The following is a 21,957-nucleotide window of genomic DNA, read 5'->3' as shown; positions in this document are numbered from 1 at the left end:
AGGTTGGCCTGTTTGCGCCAATCTGGGCCGCCTGGAGAATCAGACAAAAGCCCTATTTGGCATAATTGGAAAACCCCAAACTGAGACTAATTATGACATTTTCCTCCTACCAACACACAAACTCATTTATCTTATGTCTAGGAAATTTGCTGTTATGCTCTCAATGTTGATGCTACGTGCAAAACCAATGGCCTTGTGTTAAGTGTATTCCTAACGTAATTAGAAAAGCCCTTTTCCTTTTGCAGTAAAGCTGCTCCTTCTTTTTCAGGGTTGAAATTTCCTTGGACGTCAACAAATGTGTGTGAAATATGGTATTCTGAGGAGGTAAAACTGAGTGAGATAGCTCTTAGCCCTGAGAAAAAGCCCTCTTCCCAGTTTCCATGGAAACAGATGTCAGATTAACAATAAAGCGAATGCTATTTTAAGTAGTCACTTGAAGCCTTGCTTGCTCAGGAATTCAGGCCCATCAGCAGTCCTACACCCTGTTTAGCCCTGTACCTGTACACACCCATGCAGCGGAGGCATCTCCAGAATGCAAAAAGAGCATCCTCAACATAGGAAGTCAGGCCCCAACGCCCCTGTAGCCCCTAGATCCTCGTGCTACGCTGCTGACGATGCAAGGAGAATCCAGAATCATTACCAGTGCATATCCAGAAGAAAAAGATGGTTTCCTCCAATCAGGTTTAGGCCAACACCTCCAGCCGAGAGAGAGATTAGCATAACCTTCAAAAGAAAGCACAGCATTCCCTTTATATGGATTTGGCCTCCTACTACAGCTCTCCCTCTGTCTCAGGTTCAAGCCCAAGATCAATCCCTATCAAATTTCCTTCTGCTGGCCCAAAACTCTGAGATGTTATCTCCCATGCCTCACCTTTAAGAAAACTCACTTCGTATTTTTTTTTGTGGGTCAACCTCAAAACGCAAGGCATGCATGCCCGCCAAAATACACAAATACTACAGTTGAGAGCACTGGGGTGGCTGGCGCAGCGGACTTTCCATTAACCAGATTCCGTCCGTTCCCTGGGTCTCTGCACCCCGACGCCTGCTGCTGTGAATGCTCCTGCCCATCAGTCCACCAAAGTTTTCCGTGTTCTTGCTGTTACTTCGTTTCTCCCCACACTCCCTCCCATCAAACCCCCATCTAACCTTCAAGGCCTGCCTCCTCCACAAAGATTCACTCGGTCCAACCAGTTCTGCTCTTCCTCTGCTTCTACAGCCCTCATATTTTATTCTCTTTAAAGGATTTGCACACTTTGATACATACGCCAATAAATGCCTCCTAAATTAACAGCATGTGGAGGGAGCAAGGCAATGAATGTTTTGATAGCTGAGCTGCTACACCGGAATGCTCTCTGTATATAACTGAGAATAATTTGCTCTCGACTACAGAGCTCTGATGTGACCAGCTCGTACCTGAGGGCCCCTGGAGCTGTTAAATGCCTCCACCAGGTCCATCCTCTGTTTGGGGCTGACGGAGCCATCGATGGTGGCGTAAGTCAGGCCGTGCCTCTTCAGGTGCAAGGCTACCACGTGCAGCATGCTGGTCCACTGGGAGACGATGACGCTGGAAGCAAGTGGAGAACAAAACATCAGCCCCAGGCAGAGAGGAAACAAATTCATCTGCAGGGCCTTCACGTCCCTGTTACTCTTAAGAGTCAGGTATCAAATGTGGACGAGTAAAGGCCTTCTGCTCCCTGGGGGGCAAAGGCACACGCTCAGGTCACATTGTAAGGTTATAATGCTGCTGGCTGTTTCCAGATCCAGGGTGCAATGTATCTCAAGCTAAAGGAGGTCAGAATAAAGTGGCGGCTAAGGACTGCAGCCTCCTAGCATTTGGGGGCCTAGAGCTCACCCAGAGATCTGTGGTCCTGCAGGAAAGGGATACAGGCCACCCTCCCTTTGCCAGCCACAACAACAAGATGCTGGGACATCTCTAGTCCCACCCCCCAGCCTCCGTGCTATATGTCTGTATCTATAACTACAACTATCTATAAATCTCTATCTCTATCTCTTTTTTAGAGGAAGAGAATTGTAAGCAGGTTCCACATGCAGCAAAAGACCCACGGGGAGCTCGATCTCACAACCCTGAGATCATGACCTCAGCTATCCAGGCACCCCATAGTTTTAAGTTTTTAAATCAAATTAGTCCATATACACAAATGCAGGTTTGTAACACACAGGTAAGGATAACAAATAACAAATGGGTCCATGCACCCAACTCAGGAAAATTCCCAGCACCGTGGGGCTCCCTGATCCATGCCTCACCCCTGCCTTTCACATCTGTTACTCCCTTATTTTTCTTGAGATGTTTTCTTACCTTTTGAAAAGCATTTTAAGGGGCGCCTGGGTGGCGCAGTCGGTTAAGCGTCCGACTTCAGCCAGGTCACGATCTCGCGGTCCGGGAGTTCGAGCCCCGCGTCAGGCTCTGGGCTGATGGCTCAGAGCCTGGAGCCTGTTTCCGATTCTGTGTCTCCCTCTCTCTCTGACCCTCCCCCGTTCATGCTCTGTCTCTCTCTGTCCCAAAAATAAATAAACGTTGGAAAAAATAAAAATTAAAAAAAAAAAAGCATTTTAAAAAATATTTGTTTTTAAGAGAGAGCGTGTGTGAGCGAGCAAGCACAAGTTGGGGGGGGGGGGCGGCGCCCCACAAGAGAGGGAGGGAGACACAGAATCTGAGGCAGGCTCCAGGCTGACAGCACAGAGCCTGACACGGGGCTTGAACCCATAAACCGCAAGATCATGACCTGAGCCGAAGTTGGACACTCAACCAACCGACTGAGCCACCCAGGGCCCCAGCTTTTCTACCTCTTTAAAAAAAATGTTTATTTATGTACTTTGAGAGAGAGAGAGAGAGAGAGAGAGAGAGAGAGAGCATGCATGCGTGTGAGCAGGGAAAGGGGAGAAAGAGAAAGAGAGAGAGAGAGAGGGAGAGGATCCCAAGCAGGCTCCACACTGTCAGCGCAGAGCCTGACGTAGGGTTTGATCCCATGAACCATGAGATCATGACCTGAGTCAAAATCCAGAGTCAGATGCTTAACTGCCAGGGCCACCCAGACGCCCCCTATGGTTTTCTACTTTTAAACACTTCTCCAGGTGCTTAACTTACTCTGATCCTCTAGGGATTTCCTTCTGAATCAATGCCACAAATATGTAAACTAGAAATCATAGAGAATTTGTGCTCTAACTTCAGTGCTTTCTCCAGAGGATGATTTAAGGTCCTTGATTTATAAAAAGCTAACACTTAGAACTATCAGCAATGTCAAAGTTTCCTGATGAATTACAAACAATACTTGGATAACAAAAGAACACATTTACCTCTTTTGGGACCCTCCATTTCCTCGGATTGCCTCCAATTCCACCAACAGAGATGAAATCTGGGAAACGTTATTTAACACATGTAAGTTGCAGCAAATTCGCTTTTTTCCATCATCCCTCCCCTGAACTACTGAACTGGCCTCTCTGCCTCTGGTCGTACCCCACTCTAGGCCATTCTCCTCTCTGCAGCCAGGGGGCTCTTTCTAAAATGCTGGTTTGTCACTTTCCTCCCCTGAAGGCCTGCTCCACAGGTTGTTGAAGAAGAGGACCCGTCCAATCTGAGCAACACCTGTTAAGCTTCCGAAGAAGCTCTCTGGGTATTTCTCACCCCCCTCAGAGCACATGTGAGTCCACATGGGCGCAGCTGGTAAGAACACGAGCGCGACTTGGGAGAGCCACTGGGTTCACTCTTCGCGACTGCTAATGCGAATGACCTTTGGAAAGCCTGGAGGGCTGGAGTGCATCCCCAGAATGGTGGAGGAGTAAGAAAACCGGACCAGGAATCAGGAGACGAAGACAGCTCTTACTGTGCCGTCACGCAGCTGTACCCCTTTGGGACTCCTGGTGAAGGGCTTAGACTCGTCATCAGTGAACAAGCAGCTGACTCAGACGGACCCTTCGGTGCCCTCAGGGCTCTGTCCCACGCTGCTATTGTTAAAGAGGTCACCTCTAGACACCCTCACTCGCGAGGCTGCTTTCCTATCTGAACAAACACGCTGGGCAGGACCTGGGGCGCAGGACTGGACCATTGTGAATTCGTGGGGAGCAAAAAAAGCAGGCATATGAAACCCCTCGTGTCTTGGAGACTTGGGGCTGTGGAAAGTGCTCGGACTGCCACACAAACAAGCTGGCGAGAGGTCTCCCGAGAAAACTGTAGTGGGAGGGCCGGAGTCATGGTCCACAAGCTGGGGTCAAGTTCCAGCAACACTCTGCAGGAGTTTAGGTGTGTTCTACCCAAACTCCCTGCTCCACATGAAGCCTGAAGTGGCTTGAACCACTCTTAATGGGCTTGCACAAAGAAGTCTTATGAATATATATCACCCGAGTATTAGATGAGGAGCACAGGTTATGAGGACTCTGAGTTCTAAGCCAAGAGCTCACTCTGAAGGTGCGAGGACATGAAGTCCGTCCACATACGATGTTCTTCTTACGTTTTCTCCCACTTGTTGGTGGCCAAGACCTCAGTAAATACTTTCAAAATTTAATTAAAATTAGTTCTTGGGGCCCCTGGGTGGCTCAGTCGGTTAAGTGTTTGACTTCGGCTCAGGTCATGATCTCACGGTTTGTGAGTTCGAGTCCCACATCGGGCTCTGTGCTGATGGCTCGGAGCCTGGAGCCTGCTTCGGATTCTGTGTCTCTTCCTCTCTCTCTCTGCCCCTCCCCTGCTCATGCTCTGTCTTTCTCTGTCTCTCAATAATAAATGTTAAAAAAAAATTGTCTTTTAATTTTTAAAATTAAAAAAAATTTTTTTTTTAATTTTTTTTAAATAGTTCTTAAGTAACACCATTCCCTTGGCAGTGACCTCATTTCTAGTTATATATATACATATTTATTTATTTATTTATTTATTTATTTTAAGTTATATATATATATGTATGTATATATATACATACATACATACGTACATATATACATATATGCATATATATAAAACTATTATTATTTTTAAAGCCTTGGAAGAGGCCGAGGCTGGGAATGGCAGCTTCGACAGCAGCCGCGAGGGAGACTCGCTCCACTCTCGGGGTGCACAGCCTCATGGCGGATGCCCCAAGCCAGCCAGCAGAAAGGCAGGACTCAGGTTACAGCACACCTCAGCCTCCCTCTACCGGAATGCTTCAGCCTTAGGAAGCTTTCATGAAAACGGAACAAAAACGATTAACCAAGATAGAAGGCTATTTAGGAAATAACACTCACAAGACGGATGCCTTTCAGCAAGCCCAAGCAACTGGCGCTCAGATGGATTACAGCAGTCTCCAGGGTCAACCCTTTGTGGTTGTCCCTTAAGGCTTTCCCGAAACAAACTGTTGGCTCACTTAGGCCCCGCCACTGGCGTAAACCTGAGAGGCAGCCTTCCCACGATCCGTGACTGAAAACCTGCCTTGCTGCTGCAGCTGGCCCAGGTCACCCTCTGAAAGCCTAGTTTTACTCGTGAAATAGAGTCAGAATTTAAGACTGGAGGCAGAGCCACACTAGCTAAAATCTAACAGTTCTACCCCTGAAATGCAAGAGCTGTACGTGTGTGGACCAACGTGCCCCTCGCACACACGAACCTGCGCGAGGAATCCCAGTTTCTCTACCAGAACAGAGGTGACCAAAGTACCTTGCTGCTTGCTCTTGTGTTCTCAAAGATCTCCGCCTTGAAACATTCACCATTAAGGGAAATGATGGGAGAAGGCTCCGCGTCACAGAGTTCGGACAACGTCAAGGCACTGAGCTGCTCTTCCAGAGAAAGGACCAGGCCCTCGCTTTTCAGTTCTGCCGGGTCCAGGGCCTGAGAAGAATACAGGAGACGGGAACTGGTGGTGCATAGTCGAGGCAGCGAGACAGGTTTTTTGCCAAGGCAGTGATGACCATCTAACATTTCACACAGCCAACTGTCTTCTAATTCATCATCAGTGTCTCCTCAGAGAAACCCTGCCCAGAATGTAGTCTGGCAAGTTTGTTCACCAGATTAAACATAAATCAAATGATGGCACTTCTCAGAGAAATGCCAGATTCCATGACCATTCTCTTTTCCCCAGCGGAAGCAGTACAGTTAATTAAGCTGTTGTCATCAAAACGCATTACTACAGCTCCTCAGAAAGAATAACACTCATGTTAATTATGGACGTGCCTCTATCAGATGTGAGGGCCACTTTTCCAATTATATAAATACTTGAGTTTTCACAACTAGCCTTAAAAGCCCCAATACCACCAGAAGGCAGAAAAGACTAGTAGCTAAATTGGCTTTACGGCATCCTCAAATACCAAAGTATTCATGGATGGTTTTCACAAAATGACATTTTCCATTCTAAAATAAAGTTCATTTACAAAAAGAACAGTAAAAGCTGTCTCACGGGGCGCCTGGGTGGCTCGGTCAGTTAAGTGCCCGACTCTTGATTTGGGCTCAGGTTGTGATCTCTGAGTTCGTGAGTTTGAGCCCCGTGCCATGCGCGGCACTGACAGTGCAGAGCCTGCTTGGGGTGTTCTCTCTCTCTGCCCCTCCCCTGTTTGTGCGGTCAAAATAAATAAACTTAAAAAAAAAAAACAACAACAAACAACCTGTTCTCAATACTAGGGGAATTATCTCAAAATCAGTGAAAAGTAAAATAAGTAAGACTTCTCTTTTCTGCCCCACCAAAACCCAGAAGCACCCCAAAACGCCATTTCCCTTGATCCAGCGGCTGGACCCCGGAACAGAAGAAATGGACTTCTCTGGCAGCCACTCTGGAGATGCACGCAAAGGGCTTTTCTTACCGACGTCAGCAGAGAAAGGTGACAGCAACATTGGCGGAGTCTCAGCAGCTGTGTCAACAGTACGTGGGGGGTGCCAGACCGCTGTGAGTCCGCGGCCACAGAGGCTCCAGGCCCGCCGGACCCAAACTCCCGAGCCACTTCCACAAAGGAAAACAAACCACAAGAAACAGTGCAGGATTTAAAGCACAAATATGGGGAGGAATCGCCAACTCAAGGAGGCCATTGTGAACTTCTCTGATCTGAGATTCGGTAACACAGCTGTAACTGACTTCCCTACCAATTAAGCCAAATGAAACATGGGTTTTCTTTGCAGACCTACTTGCATTTTAATAAAGCGGATTTCAAAAGTAACTGAAAAGAAGTTTACATCACCAGGCCTGGTGCATGGAGATCAGCTTGGGTTGGCTTGGTTTGAGGTTCCTAGCTAAGATCGACTCTCTCAGATCAAGAATTCATAGTGGCGCCTGGGGGCTTAGTCGGTTAAGGGTCTGACTTCGGCTCAGGTCACAATCTTGCGGTTCGTGGGTTCGAGCCTCTCATCGGGCTCTGTGCTGACAGCTCGGAGCCTGGAGCCTGCTTTGGATTCTGTGTCTCTCTCTCTCTGCCCCTCCCTCGCTCCCACTGTCTCTCTCTCAAAAATAAATGAACATTTAAAAAAAAGGAAAAAAAAAGGATTCATAATGTCCCATCTCTAAATCCACATTTTCATTTCTTGTATGTATTTATGAGGGTCCCACTACTTACTTTTATTGAATGGATTATCAGGGCTTCTTCGAGACTGGTTGCCTCCACTTTCATGCCCTGCTTTGAGGTAGGATTGCAGAGCTGACCTGCCTCAGATCAAAAGAGAAAATGGACATATAATGTTTGCTACAACCAAAGACATTTACAATGGTCACTGCTTAACTGTGCTTGCGGTAGGACCCTGCAAAATTATAAAGGGGAGATCTGTTAGAATAAAGCCAGGCTCATGGCAAGTACTGGCCAAAGGTAATGAAAACTAATTATTTTAAAAGCCAAGTCATTTTTTAAATGATTGATAAGGGTTAATAAACACATTAATATTATAGAACATTATGTTTAATGATAACTTACTACTAACTTACAACACATTAATGTAACACTAACATTAATTAGTATTAGTTTATGTTTATTAATAAATACTATAATACTACATGAGTTTACAAAGAAAAAAACATATTCACACTGGAAGTGAGAGGTACCCAGGGGGAGAGAGTAAATCTGGAATTTAGGGAAGGACAAGAGTTTTAGAGACAGCATAAAGAAGAGATGACAAGGATTACAGAGCAGTTTCTTTGTTTAAGTCCGACCAGATGCTGAGTAACAGGTCAAAGGTCAAAGGGATGTTCTTTCCCAATACGGCCCCATAGGACCAGATAGAACTGATGTACAGTGACCACACTGTAGGGCTTCTATGCAAGGAAGAAGCCCTTGCATAGGCTTCTAGTGCCTATGAAGAACATAGTGTGTATATGAGACAGAGGGGAGTCGGGGAGTGGGTGGTGAGAGAAAAAGGGAGAAAAAACAAACAGGAGGAACACAGATATCCAAACTCATCGATAATAGCATAAATGCAGTTTGAGGAATCCTGTATTCCTCAAGCCTGGACTCACTCCCAAGCAGGGACAGGAATAACACAACAACAAATGTGAGGTGCTTCCTCACTGCACACACCTGGATCTTGCCAAAAGGACACTGTACACATTCTCTTCCTCTTCAGAGAGCTTTAATCGGTGCACCTGAAATTTCCGCTGGGGCAGCATCACCTGGAGGAGGAGAAAGCAGCCGGTGAAGCATTAGAGAGTAAATCCCCACCGTGGACACTGGAAACCTAGTCAAAGCCTGGCCAGCACTTCCCCCTGTCCTAAATCAGGACTGCTGCGGGGCCCCCTCACAGGAAGACGGGACACTCAGAGACCCCCAGGAGCAAAGCAGATGGCTGGTCAAGCCAAGGCAGGGATACGGATACCCCCCTTCCCTGGCCTCGCCCAGGGACGCGTGAAAGTAAGATTACCAAGGGCTTGCCGGTGGGGTCCAGCTGGTCTTTTGTTCTCCTCAGCAAAAGGCTCTTGGTTAAAATACTTAACCGTTCTCCTCCTTTCTTTGAACCATTGTCAACCTGGCTCTTCCACAGTCGGATATCATCAAATGGTGAGCAACGGAGAAATCTGTTTTTGTTGGGGAAGAAGACAGAGAGTAGGAAGGAAGTATTGAAGGATAGTTCAAGGAGGAGAAAAGGGTCCAAGGAAACACATTAAGATGAGAAACAAATCAGGGGCGCCTGAGTGGTTCAGTCGGTTAAGCGTCTGACTTCAGCTCAGGTCATGATCTCACGGTCCATGAGTTTGAGCCCTGCATCAGGCTCTGTGCTGACAGCTCAGAGCCTGGAGCCTGTTTCAGATTCTGTGTCTCCCTCTTCTCTGACCCTACCCCGCTCATGCTCTATCTCTCTCTGTCTCAAAAATAAAAAAAATAAAACGTTAAAAAAGAAAAGATGAGAAACAAATCAGATTTTCTGTTACATCTGTCAATCATTTTTAACAGTGAATTTCATAGCAAAGCTCTGCCAGACATATCAAAAGGATCCAAGTCAGTAATAAAGCCACATTATAAAATGTGAATTTTCCCATTAACATTGTCCGTATTGCTACAGCAAAACACGCCATCAGTAGATAGAATTTATTCCTAAAGCTTCAAAGGTTGACAGAGAAATTCCCTATCCTCTTGCAGGCGGACTTGAATTAAAGCAAGTACTTTAAAATCAGCATTCTTTTCTGTTTGCGTCGAATAAAATAGTAGGCCTGACCCTAGGACATATGCTTTAAAGTGGAAAAAGCCCAGAACATTCACCGGACTGAAGAAAGAGGGTTTTGTTTCCTTTCATTTTAATCCGTCCTGTATTTTTTCACACACGGGGGCTGGATGTCATCAAAGTCTTGTACCTGCCAATCAATCAACTGGTTATCTTCTCATGGATATTAATTCTTTTGTCCTTTAAAGGTTGTCAGGTTTGCCGTCTGCTATCCGAGATAATCTGGCACACTCTGGAACTTTATCATGAGATATGAAACAAGTATGAAGGGTTATTGACACGGTTCACACTGACATAATCCTGGAGAGTTTTACTCACTTCAGCAGTGAATACATGTCCAACAAGGTGTTCTGAATGGGGGTTCCGGTGACAGCCCAACGGGCGTGGGCCTCTAGCTTGCACACAGCTGTGGAAGTCTGCACTCGGGGGTTCCTAACACAGTGAGCTTCATCCAATATGATTCGAGCCCAGACTATTCGAAGCAAAGGTGTTTTTGCTATATCCTGGAAGAAACCCAAGTGAAATCCATCAACTGTATGGGAGAATGTACATGTCTTCAAGAAGGTAAGGGAAAATATGAAAAAGTATGGAGGATCCATTCTTACCTTCAAGTTTGAGGGCTTAAATCAGGTATACTGAAATAAGAATTGAGCTGAAGAAACCAAAAGTGGAAACTCTTAATGGGCAGAAATAAACAAGTCAACTTGAGAGCCCCCAACTTTCAGTTTAAGATGCTTAGTAGTAAAATGTTTTAACTTAAGTTCATTTTATCCTTTCTACCCACTTCTGGGCAATGGCCATGGGTCAGGACTACACTGGGTGTCAAGCCTGGAAATTCACTCACTCAATAACATATTGACCAGATTTATAAAAATTCACTAGAACTGTACTGATGGGTCTACTTTTATGTGTAAGATATGAAATCAGACTTAAAGGACAGTTCCTAGCCTCCAGGAGCTCACAATTTGGCAGGGAAGAAAATCAGGCATCCAGATTAGCATGATGTTTATATATTAAGTCCCGCTGGGTAATTCAATACACGCCGGAAAAATCTACTCAGTCCGGCTCACTGCTACATCCCTAATACCTGAAACACCATCTAGCACATAGTAGATCCTTAACGTTCGCTGAATGTGAAGAGTGCTATGACGTAAGTAAGCACAAGGTCTAGGAGAGGCATTTAACCAGAGGATTAAAGAACTCTCAAAGCAGGTATAACTAACTAACTAACCTAGAAAAGGAACAGAGGCAAAGCGTTCCACTCGGAGGGAGAACAGCATGACAGCGCAGGGCAGGTGTCCGCCCCTTGGTACAAGTGAGCATGAGGCGCAGGGGGTGGGAGACGAGGGACGTGCAAGTTCAAGTTCCTACAAGGTCTACCGCGTCCTGCAACAGGACTACGGTTTGATCCTGAAAGCAATGAGGAGCCGCTGGAGAACCTCAAACATTAATTATCAGCAAGAAGTCAAGAGTTGTTCTGACTGGAGAAGCATTCTAGAGATTAGCCCGAATATGGCTAGGTTAGTTCTTGGAACAGCACAGTATTTTCAGGAGAAAAAAAGCCCCACGGTAACGACGCAATAAAGCCTCTGTGCTGTATAACTGGGACTACTTGGCCGTCCTAGCAAACATTCAGGGTTTTTTGTCTGGTTATTGTTTAGCTTCTGGCCCTTTTGTAGCCTTATTATTTGCAACCTCTTTTCCTGGGAGGTGGAGAGGCAGTTGTTAATGGCTTAATACAAAAATACTTGTACTAAAATACTGGTCTTCACATTGAATATAAAAAATACCCCAGGGTGCTTGGGTGGCTGTGGGTTAAGTGTCTGACTCTTTAAAACAAATTTTTTTTTTACTGTTTATTTATTTTTGAGACAGAGAAAGAGCGTGAGTGGGGGAGGGACAGAGAAAGAGGGAGACAGAATCCAAAGCAGCTCCAGGCTCTGAGCTGCACAGAGCCTGATGTGGGGCTTGACCCCGAAACCACAAGATCATGACCTGAGCCAAAGTTGGACACTTAACTGACTGAGCCACCCAGATGCCCCAAGCGCCCAACTCTTGATCTCAGCTCGGGTCTTGGTCTCAGGGTCGTGAGTTCAAGCCCCACATTCAGCTCCGCACTGGATGTGAAGCCTACTTAAAGAAAAAAAAATATATCGGGACACCTGGGTGGCTCAGTCAGTTGAGCGTCCGACTTCGGCTCAGGTCGTGGTCTCACAGTTGGTGAGTTTGAGCCCCACGTCGGGCTCTGTGCTGACAGCTTAGAGCCTGGAGCCTGCTTCACATTCTGTGTCTCCCGTCTCTCGGCTCCTCCCCTGCTCATTCTCTGTCTCTCAATAATAAATAAATGTTAAAAAAAATTTTTTTTAAATGTGTGTGTGTGTGTATTTACACACACACACACACACACACACACACACACACACACACACACCCTAAGAGTATATACTCCGAAGACTCTAAAAATTGCAAGTGGGGGGGCGCCTGGGTGGCGCAGTCGGTTAAGCATCCGACTTCAGCCAGGTCACGATCTCGCAGTCAGTGAGTTTGAGACCCGCGTCAGGCTCTGGGCCGATGGCTCGGAGCCTGGAGCCTGTTTCCGATTCTGTGTCTCCCTCTCTCTCTGCCCCTCCCCCGTTCATGCTCTGTCTCTCTCTGTCCCAAAAATAAATAAACGTTGAAAAAAAAAAATTAAAAAAAAAAAAATTGCAAGTGGGGTTTCCCATATTCATGTGATGAGTACCATTACAACTATAATGTAGTTACCATTATTAGTTCAAGAAAGCAACTAAATACTGTGCCAAACCTCAACCTTTACTACTGATGAGTTTGTCTAAAATAAAAGGAACAGAGGGAAGAACTCTTTGTTTCTGCAGGTGGAATGTTTAGGCCATTCCTGCCCTCCCAGGAAGGTACCTTTCCTTACTCTGATGCTGCGGAAAGACTCCAGTTAAGTGAGGTGTGGCTCCAGTTTCCCTGGTGGCTCCCAGACTCACCTTCTCCGCGCTGGGGTTTGCACCCGGGATCACTCCCTCTTGTTTCTGTGTGGGAATCTCCTTGGTCAGAAGGTTATAGGTAGTGATCACGATGTCATATGTAGACAATCTGCACAGATATAACACAGAGTAAGCAGTAAACAATCCGTGACTGACAAAACAGGTGGGGATGACCCGTTTATAAAAAATGCGAGCGGCTGCAAGGACAGTCAGCAGAATTCGTTAACTCATGTCCGTAATCCACACACACATGGTTTGGGAGGGGTAAACTTTACTCACTAGGCTTCCTTAGCTCTGACATCCGATCATTTTTATAGCCTGCTCACTATTACTAAACAGCCTCCCTGTTCCCACCCCACGAGTCAGAAAGAAAAACCTCTGGCTGGCATCATCTTAAGCTTGATACAATCTGGCAATAACAGAAGCAGCGTAGGATTGAGAATTAACATTTAGTAATGATTTGACCTAGACTGACACTGAAGTCTCAGGGAGGTAAGAAACTCTCAAAGCATTGTTCATCTATAGCTGATCTTTCGTCTTATGATTCTATAACGGATTTCTGAAAACCCATTAACCCAGCTTTGACATTTGGGTACAAAAATACATGCTGTAAGCTTGGAGTTTACCTCTCCTGTACTCTAAACGTAAAGATTCTTAACAAAAGGTACAAATCTTTTTTCCAACGAAACGTAATATTGTGCACCTAGGCGAATGTCCATAAATGCTTCTGATAAAAATGATATGCTTAATTCAGAGGGAGTGCAGTCTACACATTGCCTTAGTCTCACACAGAGAAGAAGAATTAAGAATGATTCCAAACTGTCAACTAGCGCATTCGGAACACCAAACCAGATATGCTCAAAGTGCAAATCAAGTGAGGTGTAATTTATTTCTAATAAATATCTGGAACAAAGGCCACTGACAGCACTCTGCTGGAGAAGGCACGCAGGCCTGTCACTGCTGCCCTGATACTTTCCATCTGCTGAGGCGACCCTCACTCCTGAGAGTAGGTGTATTGTAAGACTGAAGGCCCCCAATTGTGCAACTCACTGTTCTTTAGGAGGTCAAATTTCTAGTATTAGAGGTTGGGGAGATTATTCGGAAGCAGAAACAACTCTGTTCGTGACTAGATAGCAAGTATTCAACCCAGACCATCACATCACAATTAGGAACAAAAAACAATTCCTTTAGAGGCTCCTGGCTGGCTCGGTCGGTGGAGCATGTGACTCTTGACCTTGGGGTTGTAAGTTCAAGCCCCACGTTGGATGTAGAGATTACTTAAAAATAAAATCTTACCAAAAAATAATTCCTTGAAAACCAAAAGCAAAGATTAGGACTAAAATGACCCTATGGGGAAGGATTTTCATTTCTCCTTCCTGATCATCTCCCTTCAGGAATTTGGTTAGGTCTCACCCTTAACCCTTGAGTCTAAAACTTCTTAGATGGTTCATATGTGAAAAAGAGCACCAGTCTGTATCACACAATCCTTAATAGTCTATCAGAATGCTCTGTAAGACTGGGCTGACTGGGCTGGCTGCATGTGTACGAACAGAAGAAGAACGTGAAGCTGGACTCAGATATTCAACAATGATGAGTGACTGTGGCAGATCCTGTTGTTCCAGAGGAAATGCTGCTGCTCCCTGGCTGACAACTCAGACACCTCAGGCTACCTCATATGGCAGCTCCTGTTGAGGACGGGGACAAGGATACAGCAAAAGAACACCATTCTCTTACAAGCTGCATCTCTTCTCACAGGTGAAGGATGCTGGGTTGACAACAGTGCCCTTGGTCTTCACAAATCATCAGCCCTGATTAAATGAAAGCCCAGGGAGAGCGGGGAAGGCCAACAGGCCCCTTCAGCCAAGATGCCGAGGGCTCACACCAACCGCCGTATTTCCACACTTACACTTTTGCACGTTGTTCCCGATTGGGCCCATGATAGAGACAGACTCTTAGTGTGTTGCTGCCCACACGTTTCATCACCTCGTTCTTCCAATGATGGATCAGGGAAGCAGGACAGATGATCAGCGTTCCATGGGAAATGAACTCAGAGGAGTCTTGAGGGGGGAAAAAATCAGCACCTCGTTACGCTCATTCAACCGTCTCTGACTCCTTGAAGGCATTTCCTCTTTTTCTTGACTTTCATTCTTTCAATCAATATTTTAAAAAAAAAAATTTTTTTTTTTAATGTTTATTTATTTTTGAGACAGAGAGAGACAGAGCATGAACAGGGAAGGGTCAGAGAGAGAGGGAGACACAGAATCTGAAACAGGTTCAGGGCTCCGAGCTGTCAGCACAGAGCCTGATGTGGGGCTCAAACCCACGGACCGCGAGATCATGACCTGGGCCCAAGTCGGACGCTCAACCGACAGAGTCACCCAGGCGCCCCTCAATCGATATTTTTAACAAACTGCTGCTCTTACTTCCACGCACAGGGTACCACAGAATGGGAAATAAAAGAGGTGATCTGTCAACTCAAAACACGTACATGTTTTCCCCTGTACAAATGTCAGAGAGAGAGAGGCTGAGGAGGGAAAGTACAGTACGTGGCCTCAGTCTAGAAAAAACAATATGCTTCCACAGTGGTGAGGAGGCAGAGGTAGGATCATTTCCTATCTCGTCCCGAGTGGATTCGTCACAGGAGAGTATTATTTTCTCTGAAAAGTGTAATTTAATTACATCCACATTATAATGTAAGTACAAAACCCCTCAGAAAAGCCAAGCTTGCTTTGGAATGGGTTAGGGATGGAGTATTTGTACCATTGCCCGCACCCCCATCTCTTTGCATGAACCCAGGGGCACAGGACCCGGCTGCGACCGTGTTCATTAGAGGTCCTGAGAATGGACAGCAGATTTAAAACAGTCCTACCAACTGACCCACCAACTGTCTTGGCGGATGTTAGCAACTTCCACGTGATGTGGTGATGCCAATATGTTACATGTAGGACCTTTAATGCACTTGCACATTTTACTTTCAAACAGAGGTTGAGATAAGGTAGAAATTGTCTAGAATTTGGAAACTTCTGGAATTTCAGAACACTTGGAAAACAGCTTCTGCTATGGTGGCTAAAATCTGAGGTTGTGACAGACCTTCCTTAAGAAAACAATATATTAACTAATTTGTACCTAACCTATGGTTATGTCCTCAACATTAACAGAAATAATCATCAGAGCCCTTCCAGCGCCTTGGCTCTCTCTATAAAATTTTTTCTAATTACAGGTCAAGCTAAGTTTATAGCAAAAGGAGAAATGACCACTTGTAACTAAGCAGATATAGCATCAGAAATGACGGCACAGGAAAGAGTCTAACACTAGTTTTCCAATAGATGAATTAAGTATGACCAAACGTGTTCTTTCAGAGCTTAAAAATGTCTACTCTTAAAAATGTCCACTTAGGAAAGAACAGGCTATCTGTATACCATCTTTGGAAAGCCAGGTCAATGCCAGGTTTTTGTCTTCTTCTTTGTTTTTCTCCCGATTCTTCTGGGTCAGGATGAGTGCAATCATTGTCAGAGTTTTTCCTAATCCCATATCATCCGCTGGAAAACAACAACAAAAATCGGACAGTCCATTACTTAGGGCAAAGCATCACCTCCACTTGAAGAGAGAAGCCACTGGCAGACCTCAGCCCTTGCTGTGCTGCTGGTGTGGATCTAGGTCCTTTCCAAGCCTGACAAATCCTTCACCTTGTGTTTGAAGATGAACCCTAGCTCTTGCTGTTTACTATCTAGATCAAAGGCATTTACTGTGACTTTTGCAAAACTTGGAACTTAGGACTTAGATTTTATTCTAGTCTCCATGCTGAAATGTTACTTAACGGATGCATACGTGGACATCTATCTCAGTTTGGTGGTATTGCCTGGAAGCAAAAGGATCCAGTAGGTGGAGTTCGTTCAAAACACTCCTCCATTCCCTTCATTTATTCATCAAAGAGCGCCATAAATGAACACTTCTTGGGTGGTGTCATTGTGCCAGTCACTGAACTTACCTAATTTATTGTTTGTACCCTATAGAATATTCTCATCCTCACCTGAACAGTTTCAATAAGCATTCTGACATAAGCAGAAGTAAAATGTCACAGCATGGGTTCTGGTTCGCATTCTGGCCCTGCTACCATGCAGAGTTAGCACCACACATCTGACCCCCATCCTGGGAAAGGCCCGCTGACAAGGTCGGCCCTGGGCTGGCGTGTGGGAACACGAATTCAAGCAGGGTTCCCACCGTTCCCAGACCTTGTAAGAGCGGCTCACTGTGCCTAAACTGTGCCCCCATGATGTGGTTTATGCTGCACAGCTGCTTTCCTTCTGGGAGTCTGGAATTTCAGGACCCAACAGGCCGGAAGCTGCCATTGTGGCCAGTTCCTAGTAAACACCTGGGGCCCAAACTTCCCCGCTTGGTAACATCTTACATGTGTCATCACAGCTCACCCTGTGTAACTTCACTGGGAAAGGTCTCTGGAAGCTTGCACCTGGTCTCCCCTGAGCTTTGCCCCATGTGCCTTTTTCCTTTGCTGACTTCGATTTCTAGCAAATCAAAATCAATTTAATTAATTAATTAATTAACTTATTTAAAGTTTGTTTTATTCTGACAGAGACAGAGAGTGGGGAGGGGCAGAGAGAAAGAGGGAGAGAGAGAGAGAATCCCATCAGCGCAGAGCCTGATGCGGGACTCGATCTCACAAGCCTATGAGATCATGACCTGAGCCGAAATCAAGAGTCGGACACTTAACTGACTGAACCACCCAGGCGCCCCTACTTTTTTTATTTTGTAACAAATCACAGCCATGAGTACGACCACATGCTGTGCATCCTCCTAGCAAATCATCGAACCTTGAGGATCCCCAACACAGCCACTTACTAGCCATCATGGCCGTCTGTCATGTTTTCTAGAAGCTGAACCCCTTGGAAAATTTTAGTTTGAGGAGTCTCCAAAGCAGACCTGGAAAACTTACTTTCTAGGGTCCCCTGCACCTAAGGCCCTGGCAGCGTGACCTGGCTCTGGAGATCACATGCACTCAACTCACATAAGATTTCAACTCAGATGTAAGCAACGTGAGAAATGAGGTTCCCTGTGACATCCTTTCTGCACGAAAGGGTGGGGACAGGAGTCTCTGACTCTAGGGTGGCAATGCTCTCCTCTGGTGCTTGAGCAAAGCAGCCATGACAGTTTCCACAGGACACTGAGTTTATTACTTGGCTTTGGCCATGCTCCTAGATATCTGGTCTCCAGCCTGGCTCTCCACATCTCCCAGACACTCTGTGCCACCCGAGAATGAACTCTCCTTCTGCTTAAAGAGCCACAGTCAGCTTCTACTGTGTGCTACCACGACCTCACCTCTTGAGTATGTTGCTTTTCCCACCCTGCGCCTCAGTTTCTTCATCTGTAAACAGGGGGCATCATAGTGCCCACCCCAGAGCTGGTGACAGGGTCAAATGAGGGGGCATCTCTGGGTGACTCAGTTGGTTAGGTGTCCAACTCTTGATTTCAGCTCAGGTCATGATCTCATTGTTGTGAGACTGAGCTCCACACCGGGCTCTGTGTTCAGTGTGGAGTCTGCTCAAGATTCTCTCTCTCCATCTGCCCCTTTCTGGCTCACACGTGCTCTTGTGAAAGGGAGAGGGGAGGGGAGAAGAGGAGGAGAAGAGAAGGAGAGGAGAGGAGAGGAGAGGAGAGGAGAGGAGAGGAGAGGAGAGAAAAAAATTACAAAACATATGTCGACTCTTATCATAATGTCAGACTTACCCAGAATTCCTCCATGTGGCTTCTGACTTTCCCGCCATAGTAACCAAGCTAACGCCTGCTTCTGGTGCAGTAGCAAAGGGACCTAATAGAGGTAAGAATCAAAAGCTGAGTACAAATTCCTCATGAGGGGCTGGATCCTGACTACACGAACTCCATGCGCTCCGATTCTCGTGTCTGGAAGTGATCCTCCCAATATCCTAGCTGTCACGGGGCTGCTCACTGCTCCTCGGATGTCCCCGAGTCCGCCTCTGACCTAGGGGGACCATATGTCCTGGTGTGCCTGGGACAGACTTGCACCACCAGCCAGCATGTCTATCAAGAGCATCTATCAAGAGCGTCCCCTACCCCCTCAAGGGAGAGTCTTGGTGTGTCTGCTTTGATCGCCAGGCAGTTTCTATTGCTTGCTGCCAAGACCTCTCACTGGCCACCTTCCTTTCACTGACGAAGGCATTTCGATGGCTCTTCCTTATTTTCCTTTAAACGTGAGTCTCCACTCTGTAGGCAATGTCCTAATCTACACTGTGAGTCCTAAATTTCAACAGCCCTGTGACTGACACCCCCTTCCAGTCTTTTCTCACTCCACTTTATCCTGTGCTCTGCCACAACAACAATCTTCAGAAAACGCCTCGCTCAAAATTCTACAGTGATTCCGTCATTTCTCTTGAGCTGCTTCCCTATGCCAGGCTGCATGGCCGGGGCTGCCCCGCTTCAGTAGCGCCACCTGCTGCCCTCGCTCTTCACTTGTTAATAATCGAGCCCCGTATCTCCTCTCTGACGGAGCCTTCGGCTTATACCCTCTCGGTAATCTTTAGCCTGCAACTTCTTTAAGGCACGGAATAGGCAGGCAACGAAGAGTTCTTTACCTAGAGTGACTTCTCCCTTATTTTGATTCTTCTGTATGCTGCATACTGTCTGCGGTCCCTTACAATGCACACTGTACCTCTGTTCTTGCATCATTTTCTGGCTGGCTTATATCTGTTGCATGTGCACTCCCCCCAACTAGTTCCCTAAGAGCGCAATTCCTTCGCATCCTCGTGGCACCCAGTGAAGCTCCGTAAACGGATCTTTTACTGCTATAGACTTCTATAATTTTATGGCTTTAGGGAAAAAAACTATTTTTTTTTCCTCACTGCTTAGCAGGAGGAGAAAATACAAGAGAAGCCGCGGAAGCGTTATCCGTAGGAAAGATCCACCAGGACAGCACTCTGCCGGGCAGAGACCCAGGGTCTGTGGGCGCAGGGACACTCCGCGCCAGGAATCTTCCCCGGCTCACCTTCAGCCCGGGGGGATCCTCTGCCAAAGCTGTCTCGGCAGGCCGCGACTCCAGTGACTGATGTAGCTCGTCAATGGCTTTACTTATGATTTTCCACACTGCGTGAGGGCCATCTGGTTTGGGAGGGCCTGGGGACAAACAGGCGTTCACTCAAGGTGTCACAAATATTTCACCCCGGCAGTTCGTGGTTCGCCAGATAATCAATCTGCACGGACTACAGATTCTTGCCTCTCGATTCTCCTGGCCTCCCAGGCCCCTCGATCCCCATTTTCTGTCTGTTTAATCACACATTCATTAGAATGTTATTTTAATGTTATTAAAAGAGCAAAATAACAGAAAGGATAATAAAGAGGTAACTTGTAATGTTTTGGATGTTTCTTTTTCCCCCCAGCTTCGGAGAGGTGGCAGGGGAAAAAACAGTGCCATTGTTATTTCAGGAAGAAAAGATCCTCGGGGCTGGACAAAGAAGGGAAGTCAACAACAGGGAAGGCCGAGCTAGTGGAAGTCTGTGGATATTAATTCGGGCAGAGAGGGAGACAGCCCCTGACATGCGTGTCACACGCTGACCGCCCTGAGCCAGGCGGTATTAGCTCCCTCGTCCCACAGGGAACAGCTAGACACGCACCTCAGCTGTTTGCAGTGTCAGGGATGAGGTGTCCCAAATACGGTTTCTAGATAAACGGCAAGCAATTAACCATCTAAACGTTACAATATTTTTAACGTTTACAATATTTTTAAACGTTACAATATTTTTAAACGATAAACCATTTCAATGGAATGCTTTCCAAAACGTATTATATACTTTCTCACCTTAAGACTCTAACATAATTTCGTTTTTGTCCAGGTGACTCAGTCACCATCATGCTCACTGAATGATGCTCTCACAGCAGTGCTCTCAGCCAGGACTGTCCTGCTACTCAAACACACGCATTTTCCGTTCCCTCTTAGATAAGCCTCAGCTCGTCTGGCACCAAGCCTATTTCTTACCCTCTGTTAACTACTGCTCCTCGACTTTCTCCCCTTCCTTCCTCTTTCTGCTTCCTTGCGTCTCTCCTTTTCTCTTTCTGTCCCTCTAGAGGTCCTCAGCTGGGAGAAAACTGGCCTTGGCTTTTCCAGTCGCTGCCAGCCCACCTAACCAGTGAGCTCATCAGGTCCCAACTCCTGATCCGCAAACCAACCCATCTTAGGACATATCTGAGGCTCTAATGGCATCGTTATTTGCGGTTACTCCTGAATCACTGTTTTCTGGAAAGTTTAGGACAGAAGCACTAATTTAAATAGGGTGGCTCTGCTCTCGGTGGCTCTTTGGTCATCAGCTTGACTCACGTCGCTCCTCTCCCCTACCTTAACACGCACACAGGAGTGCAAATGTGCCCGCTGGTCTGCCTACCTCGTGGTGGCGTGGGTTTGAGTTTTCACTTACATTTACCAGATGATTCCCATGTGCCGGCCACTGCGTTGACTGATCAAGGCCCGTGAACAAGGCAGGTACAGAAACCTAAACACTGTGGAAACCCGGCGAGCACCACAGTCTTTATTATAGGGGCAATTCACAATTCCAGAATGGCTTCTCTCTTCACATGGGCACAGAGACACCTGCTAGGCAGCATTGAACTTGGAGGTGTAGCAATTCACAGCAGGGCCAGGCCCTTGGATCTTACCTCCATAGCACCCGCTGGATCCCCCAGCAGCTAGCGGGCAGACGGCCTTCAGTCCTTGAGAACCCAGAGGCTGCAGTCCCTGATCATGCAGGGGTAGGGGAGGCACCAAGCAAGGGAGGTCAGTGGTAGTTTTGGTGAGGTTTCTCTGCTGTGGTACTTGAGTGTCACTCTTCTCATTAGTGTCTGTTCAAAAACAAAACAAGGAAAGAATAGGCTACAGTTGAGGAAAGCAAAGGAATTATCTGTGTGGGAGGAGGTCAGGAGAGGGTGGGACCACTTCTATTCCCATGAGCCGGGAAGACCTCAAGGGCACAGCATTGAAAGTCTCTTAACCAATGGGAACAAGCGGAGTCCACAGGCAATGCAGGAAGTTTTTCTAAATCACAAGTGTGATTCTGAAAAGCTCAGAAGTAGATCATCAAAAGGAGCGGTGAATCAATCAGTGTCTTCTTTATCAAAAGGGCTTCTCGAATGTCTCTTGTAAAGTTCATGCAAACCCTGAGTTCTGGGGCGTAGCCCATCTCACCTGGCTCTGGGGAGAGGGCAAGAGCTCCCAGGGCTTCCTCCAACTCCCGGATCTGCTTAAGCAACTTCTGACCCTTGTCTGGAAGAGCCTGGAGGTTCACGGATTTCAGTGTGCTCTGAAAAACACCTCCTATAAGATCCTCTCTTCTCCAGTTGTTA

General features: G+C 46.5%; 1 protein-coding gene across 3 annotated transcripts in view; it reads right to left on the bottom strand.

Moving 5' to 3' along the window:
- Positions 1-21,957, bottom strand: part of TTF2 (transcription termination factor 2) — a 42,358-nt gene that overhangs the window by 4,106 nt on the left and 16,295 nt on the right. For 2 of the 3 annotated variants that reach the window (XM_040471429.1, XM_040471431.1), the window contains 16 exons: positions 21,800-21,914; positions 21,274-21,456; positions 19,613-19,740; positions 18,340-18,421; positions 16,017-16,136; positions 14,504-14,654; positions 12,598-12,706; positions 9,923-10,107; positions 8,807-8,960; positions 8,467-8,558; positions 7,516-7,601; positions 6,772-6,908; positions 5,636-5,806; positions 3,316-3,374; positions 1,414-1,564; positions 641-723 (listed from right to left, as the gene is read on the bottom strand). In XM_040471429.1, the coding sequence (XP_040327363.1) occupies positions 641-723; positions 1,414-1,564; positions 3,316-3,374; positions 5,636-5,806; positions 6,772-6,908; positions 7,516-7,601; positions 8,467-8,558; positions 8,807-8,960; positions 9,923-10,107; positions 12,598-12,706; positions 14,504-14,654; positions 16,017-16,136; positions 18,340-18,421; positions 19,613-19,740; positions 21,274-21,456; positions 21,800-21,914 (2,006 nt within the window). The remainder of the gene's footprint in view (positions 1-640; positions 724-1,413; positions 1,565-3,315; positions 3,375-5,635; positions 5,807-6,771; positions 6,909-7,515; positions 7,602-8,466; positions 8,559-8,806; positions 8,961-9,922; positions 10,108-12,597; positions 12,707-14,503; positions 14,655-16,016; positions 16,137-18,339; positions 18,422-19,612; positions 19,741-21,273; positions 21,457-21,799; positions 21,915-21,957) is intronic. The other variant, XM_040471430.1, reaches the window with a different exon arrangement.

Source organism: Herpailurus yagouaroundi, unplaced genomic scaffold, assembly GCF_014898765.1.
Source record: "Herpailurus yagouaroundi ecotype Mexico unplaced genomic scaffold, PumYag 77, whole genome shotgun sequence".
Taxonomy (NCBI): domain Eukaryota; kingdom Metazoa; phylum Chordata; class Mammalia; order Carnivora; family Felidae; genus Herpailurus; species Herpailurus yagouaroundi.
This window is presented reverse-complemented; position numbering and strand designations above follow the sequence as displayed.